This window comes from Amblyomma mixtum, chromosome 2, assembly GCF_055824585.1.
Source record: "Amblyomma mixtum isolate Tamu chromosome 2, ASM5582458v1, whole genome shotgun sequence".
NCBI classification, from domain to species: domain Eukaryota; kingdom Metazoa; phylum Arthropoda; class Arachnida; order Ixodida; family Ixodidae; genus Amblyomma; species Amblyomma mixtum.
In genome coordinates this window covers 274,768,759-274,781,241 of record NC_143013.1, presented here as the reverse complement: position 1 = coordinate 274,781,241, position 12,483 = coordinate 274,768,759, and the positions used below count along the sequence as shown (strand labels likewise).

Genomic DNA, 12,483 nt, shown 5'->3' with positions numbered 1-12,483 from the left:
GAGGAGCGAGATTATTCAAGGGACTCTGGAAAAATGGACTCGCCAGACACTGCGTCGGTTAACTAAGGCGTGCGGCGTATGTGGCTATGACGTTGCAACCCATCCCAATATCTGATGGAAAAGGGCATTTTAAAAGTGAAGAACAGAAGCAATGAGATTTCAGCAAAAGCCCGCCTTTAAAGAAAATAGCGCTTGTTAATCAGTGTTTTACTTCTACCAATATTCAGCCGCAAACATGCAATATGAATGCAAGAAACGATGCCAACAAAGCAATAACCTGAAAAAAAAGATATGAGAAGAATTGGCCATAATTTACGTAAAGTGACTACTGATGGTTAATGCTTCTCAACAGAAATCTCAGTCTGGCAGAAATCTGCTCACTATATGATAGAAGTGATGCATAACTCAACTGTCATTTACTGTAGTGACAAGGACGGCTTTACTAGCACATTAAATGTGTTTAGTGCTCCATTCAGGCACAGGTGGGACTATGCATGTGCTGATTGCACCACCTCTTTTTATGCTGACACAGAGTTGTGGTACATAAAAAAGATGAAGTGGCCTACAGCCATGGTCTAAACTCTGATCCAATCCCAATTCGTTGCCGGTAGCTTCAAGTCGATCGACTGTTTATGTTGCATGGCTGGTAGTAATCCGTTAAATCCACTGTTCCCCCAAAGTTATGAGGTCGGTCCTGTATATAGGACCTCCACTTGTGTCTTTGGCACACACGCTGACTGCACGCATCCAGTGGGAGGGGGCATTTAACGGAACAGTTTATTGTACTAAGATGACAAGGCTGGCACCGGCCAGCATGGCTTTGTACACAAGGGCGGCCAACCAGGCACGACACAGAGAAACTGTAGAGCCTTGGGAAGGCCAGCCCATCGAATGCAGAATTGCAGTGTGTGGCAAATACACCTCACTTGCACAAAACGTTGGCAGCAATATGGAATGTTTCCTGAGCTCAGTAAGGTCACAGGGCTACGGGAAAGTTTTATGCATAGCTATGAGACCAGAGGCATGTTGTCCTTCAGGCAAGACCGGCCTGCAAAGCAGCACAGAGATGGCCTACAGTGGTGATGCCAATGCTCAGTATCCTCTCAAACAAAGGGTTGTTTGCCCTTTAGGGTGGCATAACAAGGAGAGTGAGACAGAATCGATGCATAACACGGAGATTCACTGCGCTTGCGCTTACACTTGAACAAAAAAAAAAAGCAAAGATGATCAGAACATGTGGATGTGTGCAAAAATTCACCAGCCACTCCATTGTGAGATAAAGGAATACTAGCAGTGAGGTCCTCGCTATTACGGAGCATTCACTCGCTGTAGTCACCAGAATGTTCTTGCACACACCCCCTCGCCTGCTGGTTTCTATTTTGGCATGGTATGTACCAATGGGGTGCTTCATGACCAACTTGCAACAAGGTCTTGATGGCACTCTGTTTGCGTGCTCCTGGTGAGATGGGTGCCACAGGTGAGTGTTCAGATTGAGGGGCACTGGCATGCTGTCCGAGTCCAGTGCACAATGCCCAGCCTTTGGAATCAAAGCAGGACTGCTTGCTGTCGTCGCGAGGACACTTGGTAAAGCTAAATCGGGTCACAACTGCTGGCCAATCAGCACATAGCACTGGGTAAGCAGCTTAACACTACAAGGCCGACACGTCAGCAGAGGTTGTCAAACTGGAAGTCCTTGGTATGTGACGTCTTGAAGCCGAGTCACCTGTCCAACTTATCAGAAGCACGTCTCAGTAATGTACAAAAGTTATGCTCGTGAACAACCAAACCGATGCACGCGCGCACAACCACAAGCAGATGATGATTTCTGGCTGGCAGACAGACTTCAGTCCAGCTTAGTAGATCACTTCGTACACAGTGGCCTTCTTGTCTCCCGAGCCAGTGACAATATACTTGTCGTCGGAGGAGATATCGCAGCTCAGCACTGATGAGGACTCCTTGGACTAGAGAAAAGTATGTGGGAGGGAAGGAGAGACACAAAGGCCAGAGTGAGATTTGTGGTAGAAGAAACCTAGCAGGAAGTCAGGAGGCAATTTTAAAACAACAGCAGTTAGCATCACTGCGTGCGGTTATGTTATCAGTGGAGTTATCTGGGTAATCATCAGGGGCTTATACCTGGAAGATGGAGGCTCCGTAGGGTGTCCTCCAAGCGTTGAGCAGGTTGTCCTTGCCCGTGGAGACAAACCACTTCCCACATGAAGCAAACTTCAGCGACAGCACGCAGCTTTCGTGAAGGTGCAGCTGGTACTTGTCTGGCTTGCTGCAGTGCAGAACCTCCACATTGCTGCTCTCCATCCTGCACCAAGTGGCAAAGGCAAGGGTTTAGAGTTCAGCCCCAACGCTTTCCTCGACGGTCCTAAAAAAAGCATAATGTGCAATCGTGGAGAGTTCTACAATTTGTCGTTGCTGGCCTGGAAGCAACTGAAATGCCATGCAAATTTAGATGATATTTGTTACTTGTGGATGGAAGTTTTCCTCTTCAGTGCTGAGACAGTGAGGCCACTCCTCAGTATTTACCACCAAAAGTGACAAGAATGCTTTCCATTTAAAACCTTGGAAACAAAGCCCTCAAGAAAATGTGCATCCTGCCCTCAGAAGTTCAGCTATAACAGAACTGAGCAAGCCCGCGACCCTTTGGGACGTTCCTAGATGCCAACATGTTTACGTGATTGTTCTTTTGCGCCTTACTGAAAGAAGGCATAGACTGAATAGAAACCCAGGAAAACCAAGACAGCGGACAGAGTGACACTGAGCTAAGAGGTGTGTGAATTTAAGTGCGAGTCTGCGTGGATAAGGAAATGAGTGATAGCTATCATGTAAGTATTTTTTTTGCTTAACTTTATTTTAAGTCACTTGCTATTGCTAGCGATGTTGCAGCTAATAATCTGGATACTCCTGTCAACCGTTAGTCTCAAGCGATGACTGTTCGCTACCAGCCCCAGTTTTCACAGCTAGTTTCGGGCCGAAGTGTACCAAGACATAGATCGCGGAATAAAATGTTACATGAAAAACCAATAGTAGCAATGCAACGGCTATAACCCCAGGTCAGTGCAAGAGTTCCTGTAACAAGTGAGTATCGCTTACCCAACAGCTAGCCATTCTCCAGTGGGACAATATCCCAACGAGAAGATCTGTGAGGTGAAGTCGTGCTGCTGCAACTGCCGCCCCTGCATTCACACCATCCAACAAAAATATGTCAGCATACAGAAAAGTGAGCCTTTTAGAAAGGCCGCACAGCAGCCTTATTTTATGCTGAGTTAAGAATGTTCTGTGAGAGAAACCAACATACTTAACTGAACTACCGTTTTACTTGAACACATCAATCAAAACGTGGCCTTCTATGAAACAATGCTCCTTTGCCAAAACAAATCCAAAGGGGCCCATGTGCTATGCAATGCCAGTGCATGAAGAAGAACACCAGGTGGTCGAAATCAATCCAGAGTCCTCTACCGTGGCATTTCTTCAACCTCCCCGCATTTTCGTGACAATAACCCCACCCACGTAAGGTACAATACCAACTCAAAGCAACCAAACAAGCTTCTATACAGTCTTTCATGTCAAAGCCGTGAGAAACGAAATGATGGGAGCCACTCTAATTTCACCATCACAAAAGACTGCAATGTCCAGCTGGTACTGAAAACTTTCGAAAATAAAAAAAAAAATGAATGCAAGAAAGGATCTATGCTTCAGCTATAGTGTGAACCAATAGCCCTGACTCAGTCTGCATTACCACAGTGTACCATAGTCACACAATTATAAGTCAATCTATTTCTTTCTATTTGAAAATCCGAAGTGGGGGGGGGGGTCGACTTACAATAGAAACCAAAGCATGGCACCATAAATAAAGCCGAGACAAACGAGATATCAGGGGCGCTAGAGCCTGGTTTCAATTTTATGTTTGCTTTAGAGCTCTGTCCAGTAACATTCGGCTATTCTGTGCGCTTGTTCAGAAGGATTTTCTATTTTTTTTTTTCTACTTTTAACTGCGCACTCAGTGCTCATGAGGATGTCAATAGTTCACGAAAGGATTACTGTTCCAATCACGGCAGCACCGCAAGCCACCATAGCAGCATCGCTCAGAATGGCAGCATTTTTGAAGAGTGTCAGTAGCTGAAGTAGAGCCAACGCCGCTCACGCAGTTTCTCTCTGGCTCTGCTTGATGCATTTTGCTTGACTGCCGGCCCTGTTTTACAGTTTTTAATGCAGTGTTTCATTAGTCGTCATTTGTGCTCCGGGGCCTGTAAGTGTTCGGGGCCTGTAAGTGTTCGGTGCTCGTTCATGGTTAGTTCAAGATGGCTGCCATTCTTTACGGCAAAGAAACGAACAACTGCGCACCTGGCCACAAGTTCGACATTTCGTAACGGGTGATGCAGGTGTCGCGACTGCAGCGAAGCAAAATTTTCAGCTGTTCCACACGGTGTCATGGTGCAGTTGTTTGGCAAAGTGCAGGATTTTGCAGGCTGACTATGCGCTGTAGTAGTTTGCAAAGTGGGGGATTTTGTTAGATGACGACGTTAGAACGACGTGCTATGGGACCGTGGCAGCGATGACGATGGCAGCACTAGTGAGGACAATGGCACAAGTATGGCGTTGCATTGTCCAGTGACACATGTTCATTTTGGAATGCGCCTTTTTTTTTTCTCCTGACAAAAGATACAGGGGGGGGGGGTTGACTTATAAACGTGCAAATGTGCTACCACTAAAACCAGTTATCACAGGAGTGCACTTATTTTGACGAGACCACAAATTTTCCGTGTATTGCCATCAGGGGAACACTCAACATCATCCAACATTCAAAACAAATTAAAATAATGAAGCGAAACTCTCATCCAGCCTTTGGCTGATTATAGTGACAACTTGAGCACATTAGGTAGACTTCAGACTACCTAATCTTAGTTGAACACATAAACAAACATTACAACTACACCAAGGCAAACTAAAGGACAAAGGGTGTCTCAAAACACAGACTGCTAAGGATAGTTTCCTTCATTGCACTGAATGGGCGCTGCCAACTAAAGCATGCTGTGTTCAGGTCCCAAAAGCCAGAAATCCAGTTCTCACCTCTCGGAGATCCCAGGAGCGTACAGTGTTGTCCAGGCCACCCGTCCAGAGTTTGGTGCCGTCGCTTGAGATGTCAATGCAGCTCGCACCATCTGTGTGGCCCTGGAACTGCCTGCATATTGGATGGGGAAGGGGAGACAGGAAGGCGTTCCTCAATGGATGGAAAATTTTTCTGACACTGAACTGTGCTGTGTATGCGTATGTTATGCACAGAGAAATAGATTTATTGAACGTTGAATTGAACAAATATATGAACTAGCCAGTCCGCTTAAGCCTCGTGGCTTGTGTATGGGACTGGGCAGGCTTGGGTGGGTCGTACGCTGAGCAAGCACAAATCCACCGATAAGTAAGGAGAAAAACCCCCTGGAATGTACCGCCATGCACGGCTAGGCAAACAACTTCAGCCTGCACTAACAATCTCTCTCCTTAGGCAGTTATATGATGACAGCTAAAGCTGGCTTAACTGACAAGTTGACAGATGCAGTACACTGCGATCGACAAATAACACACAGCTTTTATGAACAGTCACAGTCTACTGTAATGTGACAGATGGGTCTGTAGTGACTTCAATAATAACATTTAGTCATGAAAATAGTTCTACTTCCCCATGAGTGCCAATAAAAAGGCATTTCATGCTGTATTTACATCCATTGATGGTAAAATCTAAGCGCTTACAAAATGTCAGCCCTGAGAAATTTAAAAAATCATGCATACTGATGATGAAAGCCATCCGGTTTAGAGACGCAAAGGTATCTTAGCCAAAGAGCACTATCACCAGGCTCAAGCCCATCATCAAGACCATAACCAACAGCTCAAACCACCAGGCCACTGCTGCGGTATGCACAAATCCTAATGCCACTTTTCACTATTTTCATTGCTAACTGTGACTAGTCTCTTGTAATGGTACATAATCTTGTAGCATAACAATGTTTGTGACCAAGTTATTGCACAGAATATGCACTCCGCCAGTGCGAGAATTAAGCATCTGGGTATGTTATCCAAAGCTGAGCAGTGTTCTATACGCCACCAGCAGCTGAAAAGAGTGAACGGCATACCTGACAAGTGTCTGGTTGTGCAAGTCCCAGACGGCGATGTTCCCGTCTGAACAGCAGCTGAAGCACACCTTGGAGTCGGGACTGATGGCCAGGGCATAGCATGCTGGAGCATTTGAAGTCAGCTCTGCCTTGATTCGTGGAGTCGGCTGCATCAATGTATATTTTATGCTTAGGTACTGAACACGCTAATCGAGTAGTACTAGTAACAAACAAATTACAATAAAGTGAGAATTATAAACTATAGCTCTCTTTTAATGCATAGCAGGTACAGAAAAAGATGATGAGACAGAGATGGTAGCAACAATTCTTGTAGTGCAGTTTTGTGCGAATTTCTGAATGCAAGACTTAAACAAGAAACAAACAAATAATAAAGAAATAATTATTACTAACAGACCACCAATGCATAGAAACAGATGAGAAGATGAAGATAATGAAGAATTTTGACGGTACAGGTGAATTCCAGGCAAGCTTCGATTGCTCTTAGTGAATGGCATAAGCATCTCATTCCTATTGAGCATTTACGAATGTGTGGCAAAAAGATATACAGTATAAACGCGTGTTGAAGTTTGAAGCACGATCGAGGTGGACAGCTGCTACACGTATCTACTTGATTCCAATTAACTAGTTAGATTGCTACATACGAGATGGCACTGTGCATACTATCATCATCGCCATCGATTTCTAATAAATTAAATATAACAATCGTTCATACGAATTTTCTTGTGAAAATTTCAAACTACGAGCAGAAAAAGCAGCTTAATTACTTTCTGCTGCAACCAGCAGTGGACTCAATAAAGAACAGCAGCAAAACAACGTTCGGTGCACGCGCAAAGAGTAGCGCCATCTAGTAACAAGGCACATAAACTCTGTGATGAAGAAATTTTCTTCTGTAATTACTGATAACTAGGGTCTGTGCATAACTAGGATCTGGTGGATGACCATGCACCAGAGCTCAACACCAGCTCAGAGTCTGAAGACTTGGCGAGTGACAACGATTAAGCAGAGAATAAATGCCACTCATTTCCGATTGGAGCGTTGCTTATGTTGAAAAGAATAAAAATTATTTTTTTGCATTCGCATACATGAATGTATTTATACATTCAGGTATTTATACGCGCAGCGTGCCAAATAAATGTCAGTTGCTAGTTCAGCGCTGTGTTGTCCATTTCCTCCTTTCTTCCGCTCTCTTCTTTGGCCTTCGGCCTTGCGCTGTTTCAAACAAATCATATCATACATGGATTGTACTCCGGAAATTGGCACTTGAATCTGGAAAAAAAAGTGCGGCCCTTACACGCGTTTATATGGTATCATCCTTTTTGATAGCTCCCAGGTCACAGGGATTTCTCCTGGGCCTTACAATGCAGCTTAAATAATGACACCAATGCTGCAAATCTTTGATTTCCACTGCCACGGGTGCCAACTACACCCGGGGACAACTTTCTGTGCACTACAGCAGAGACTACAAGTGAGAGCCATCAGCTTCAAGACCTCTGATGTCAGTTCGTGAGCACATGAAAACACTACACTGTGTGGCAGTAGTCATTTCATGCTTGTAGCTTTTTGTAGCACCAGAGAAAGTTGTCTCCTAGTACACAGAGCCCTGCTAGATGGGCCAGCAGCAAATGTTTGTTTGTTTGTTTGCAAACAAACAAACAAACAAGCAAATGCAATGGCCTGGAAACATTCGAAAAGGTTGGTATTTATTTATGAAGGAAGTTAATGCAGTGAAGTTTGGTATTTACGAAGTACTGTCTGCATAAGCCACAACCGTTAACACAGTGTCACGCTCTATAGTGAGGAAAGAAACGAAAAGGAGAATCGACCACGCTCTCAAAAACGAGTGGCCGCCAGGTGCAATACTGGCGATTCACAGACAACACCAGCTACGAGGACAAGGCATAAGCAATGACAATTTAGTGCCTGTGGGTATCCGGTAACACAATGGAGGCATGTGCAATGGTGGCTGCAGAACTAAAAGCCTCTAACACAGTGCTTTGCTCTCAGAATGGTAGTGACAAAACCCATCAGAAAGGTCTAAAAGGCGCACACGTGCTCAGAACATTTAATGAATGTCCAGTAGCAAGTATTAACACGGCAAAAGATGTGGTAATAGTTTAGGGTTAGCTCCTTTTTTGGCCATCACATGCTGCCAATTAGGTATATAGCGAGGGCTTTTGCCAGGAAGGTTCAGGGAACCTCAATTTCAAGTAATTGGGGGTAGCCAGCAATGTGCCTGCTGTCAGCATGTGTGTCCATAAGCTGCTCTAAATGCCTATAGCACCGCCATGCCATGTGCAACGCAGTGGAATTTCCCGTTTCCCATCCCACATCCTCTCCTCTGTTCGATGAGAGAGTGAGAGGCTACGCATTCCAGCCTTTCCAAAAATTTCACTGACCCACTGCCTTGAGCAGCACAAAAGTCACTTACTGCTGCCAAATCCCAGATAGAGATAGTGCTCGCTTCCCCACCAACAATGAGTGTCCGCCCGTCGGGAAGGAGCTTGCAGGAGCGAATGTAGTTGTCCCTTTGCTGCAACAAAGTATGAAATATTCGCATGAGCATTTCGATAAAGTGACAAAGAGAACGGGAAAGATTCACCGAAGGTGGAACCCTATAAGACAGCGATGACACACTGCCTCAGACATCCTGAATGCACTGCAGTTAACAGAGCAAGGAGTACGTCGGCTAAGCAACCTTAGTCATATACCCAAGACAGCTAAACATTCTACACTACTTAAGCTGAAAAAATAGCCAGTCAAGCTTCCAAACGATGCTTGACAAATATTTAGTGCTTATAGATTTATGAACCAAGGGTTCAGCTTTCTTGAGTACAGCTCTTTTTCTTTCTAACTTCTTCACAGACAAGTTTATTTTGATGGGCCATCGAAGGATGCCAAAAGAGGAAGGAAAGGAAGATTTTGTGATGGCACAAATTTTAAAAATGACCAGGCCACAGTGTATATAAATGTTACTGTTTGGGATGACGGGAACACGAAAAAAGTCCAAACGAGCACTGCGGACTTTTTCAGTGGAAAATAATAGAGCCAAAGAAGCAGGGTCCGCTCCAATGGCAGGCGGCAGGCTTTGCCGCACTACACATGCGGCTGATGGTGGTGCTGACTTAGTGAAAGAACAAGACCTAGAACTACCGACGCTCTGCACCATTGTTGGGAAGCAGGACGTAGTCATGAGGAATGCACAGTTTTGCACAGTTCTGCAAAGTTTTTCGCCTTTAGTTGGTGAGGGGAAAACGGTCCAGATGGGCTATGAGGACTATTTCGGCTAATAATAGCAAAAAATAAATAAGGTTGTACTTTGCTTTCTTATTGAAGGTGACTTGATTTGGATCATACGAATTTTCCTGGGGAATTTGTGTCATAGAGATCCTACTGTACCATGTTTAGATAAAGGGTATATTACTTCTCTATCGAGAACAGAGCTTCAGTACCAGAGAACAATATAAATGCGAAAGACGGGTGCATGAAACTCTTTCTGTGAGCTGCCTGTGAAAGCTTGCTCTTGAAGTCACTCACCAAGCAGTCTAGCTGGGAGACAGGAGTCTTAGTGGCTGGTTGGCTGATGTCCCAGACTTTGACGCAGCCCTGTGAACAACATTATCAAGCATCAGTCAGGCATCAGCTAAAAGGTTTATGGTTTGAGGAGGTTTGACATCACAAATCGACTCAGGCTATGAGGGATGCCGCAGTGAAAGGCTCCAGAAATTTCGATCACCTGGGCTTCTTTAACGTGCAATTTCGCCTGCATCGAAATTCCACCGCCGCGGCCAGGATCGAACCCGCGTCTTTCGGGTCAGCAGCTGAGCGCCATAACCACTGAGCCACCGCGGCAGCTCATCAGCTAAAAGCAGTACAAAGCTTAGCTTCCTAGCAGACCAAGGATAAAACATTTTCTCTGAGCCACAACATGCAGAGGTATCTTTCAACATTAACAAACTATATGTGACCTAGCAATGGTCAGCGACACTTTTGCACTGCTCAGTGAACATGCATCCACAACACTCTGTGCAGACCATGAGTATGGCTTGTTTGCAAAGCAAACACTGCGAGATCTGCACAGCTACAAAATCAACAAAGCACTTCTACCTTGTTTAAAAACTAGCAGTTGAGCACATCACGTTCGCAATAAACAATCCAAGGCAATGACAGCAAAGTTAGTATGGAACAGAACCTCTAGCAGCGATAATTCAATGAAGCAGAATGTGATGCCGCAGTAAAAATACAATGTGCAGAACTCCTTACGACCCCTCCCCATCCTCCAATATTTTTACTGCCCTTTCATAACATCGCAAATTAACACAATGATAACACTCGGGTAGAATTCAAATGTAGCATTTCAAAGGCAGTGGATATGATTGGGTGGCGTGTCTTTCTTTGCCATTACAGCTTTTGACAGGAATGCGCTGAAAACAGGCAACTCAAACGGCTGCAATGAGGTCGCTTTTTGAAAAAAAAAAAAAACATCTATAAATGCAAGTGACAAGCAGTGAACATGGTCTAGAGACTAATTTCAGAAAGTAGGAAAAAAAAATGGATAAACTACAGATGACCTTCAATGACCAAAAACAGAGCAGAACAGATGGTGACAGTGGTCAGATTTTTAATGGGGCTCCTGTAGCAAGCAGAAAAAAAAAAAAAAAATGGCTGAATACTTGGTTCTTGGTTGAATACTTGGTTGGTTGAATACTTTCCTTGGTTGAATACTTGGTCATTTTAATACAACCACTAGAAGCCTTCGTCGTGGGGGAAGACAACGGCATGGCTACAGCGGAATGCCGACTAACCCCGAGACGCGCGTTGGGTGAGCGCCTGCATTGCCACGGAAGCCGCGTCTGCCTGCCCGGTGGAGCGAGCGTTTCACCTACACCGAGTGTGAACGCGCGTTCGAAATGCGCGGGAATGCCGCTCGAGGACATTCCGGTGTCTGTGCGATGGCATCGTTCTCCCTCTCCCAGCGCGTGACGTCATCGTGTCACGTGGTTGGTCGCGTACAGCTCCGAGCGACGGCGCGAGGTGGGGGACCTGTTTCTCATCTGTCATGACGTCATCATGTCACGTGGTGTGACGTCATCGTGTCACGTGGTTGGACGCGTACAGCCACGGTGACGGCGTGGGGCATAGCTCTAGCAATATGCTTCGCATAAAAACCACCTGGCTGCCAAGCACCAAAGAGGAATGCGGGAGAAATTCTGCGAAAAAAAGTGCGCACCTTGCCTCCTGTGTAGACATATTTGGTTGGGTTGCTGATGGTGACTGCACAGACGACCTCGCCATGGGCCAATGTGTTGATTTGTCGCGCGTGACGAGGGATGCCGGCCCCGATCAACGCATCAGGTGGGAATGGCACTGGCTGCATCTGGCCTTCTGCACTCACGTGGAACGAGTAGGCCCTGCACAAAAGAAAGCACATTAGCCATCATGCATTCGCACTGGCTAAGAATGTCGGGGCAGTGCGGTCAACTTTCCAGATGCTTCAAATCACATCAACCAGTATTAGCACAAAAGAGACTCAAACGCACTTGGAAGTTGGCATGGGCCTGTGCAAGAGAAGCAGATGCACATTCTATGCTACCCGAATCTGCAGGCGAAACAGCAGGCATATCAATAATAAAAAGGCGAACTGGGGAAAGGTGGAGAAGGCGAATAAATAAAATCAGGCGCGTGTTGCCTTCTGTTTACCCTCATGCCAGGTACGAATTTTGATGGCCTAACTGAAAGGCTTATAAAAACGGATAAGCCAAAGAAGCCAACATTCTCTCATGTGAAGAAACACCGAACTGTAGTCAATGTAATGCTGTTTGGAAGTGATTAATTTGTTAAGGTATTAGGTAAGTAAAAGAAAAGACAACACCACACTTTTGGGACCAAAAACCCGGGTCCTCCTCGTGTTGCTTTACTAATAAAGTGTGCCTGCAGCTGCCCCACCTCCCTTATGCTTTTGCAGTCCTTCATGTGCATCAATAGGGGATATTCAAAATTCCGCAAGTGTGCTTTCCCGCATAACAATGTTGTCCCTAACAAGATGGCTGACCATGCGTTTCCAGCTGAGACAAAGCAAGAAAGACTGTTTTTTTTGTTTGATTCTTCCAAAATACGTTTCTTACATTCTATCCACACCTTTAGCGCTTGTCCTGTAGCCCACCTAGTTCCTTTATAGCGAAGTCGGCCATCTTGTTTGGGGCAACATAGTTATGTGGGAAAGCGCACTTGCGGAATTTTGAATATCCCCTATTATTGCCCAGCCATGATGATGTTGGCCAGTGTCACTCTTATTTATTTACCAATACTGCAGACTCGCCCGACTTCGAACAGGGGTGAGCACAAAATAACA

At 45.3% G+C, this 12,483-nt stretch overlaps 1 protein-coding gene across 2 annotated transcripts in view; it reads right to left on the bottom strand.

Annotated features, from left to right (window-relative positions):
• Nucleotides 1–746: 746 nt before the first annotated feature.
• LOC149364056 (transducin-like enhancer protein 1) overlaps nucleotides 747–12,483 on the bottom strand; it is a 41,972-nt gene continuing 30,235 nt past the window's right edge. For both annotated transcript variants that reach the window (XM_089574046.1, XM_089574047.1), the window contains 8 exons: nucleotides 11,362–11,542; nucleotides 9,669–9,737; nucleotides 8,563–8,664; nucleotides 6,135–6,280; nucleotides 5,080–5,191; nucleotides 3,103–3,185; nucleotides 2,134–2,314; nucleotides 747–1,961 (listed from right to left, as the gene is read on the bottom strand). In XM_089574046.1, coding sequence (XP_089430172.1) covers nucleotides 1,854–1,961; nucleotides 2,134–2,314; nucleotides 3,103–3,185; nucleotides 5,080–5,191; nucleotides 6,135–6,280; nucleotides 8,563–8,664; nucleotides 9,669–9,737; nucleotides 11,362–11,542 — 982 coding nt within the window. In that variant the 3' untranslated portion in view covers nucleotides 747–1,853. The remainder of the gene's footprint in view (nucleotides 1,962–2,133; nucleotides 2,315–3,102; nucleotides 3,186–5,079; nucleotides 5,192–6,134; nucleotides 6,281–8,562; nucleotides 8,665–9,668; nucleotides 9,738–11,361; nucleotides 11,543–12,483) is intronic.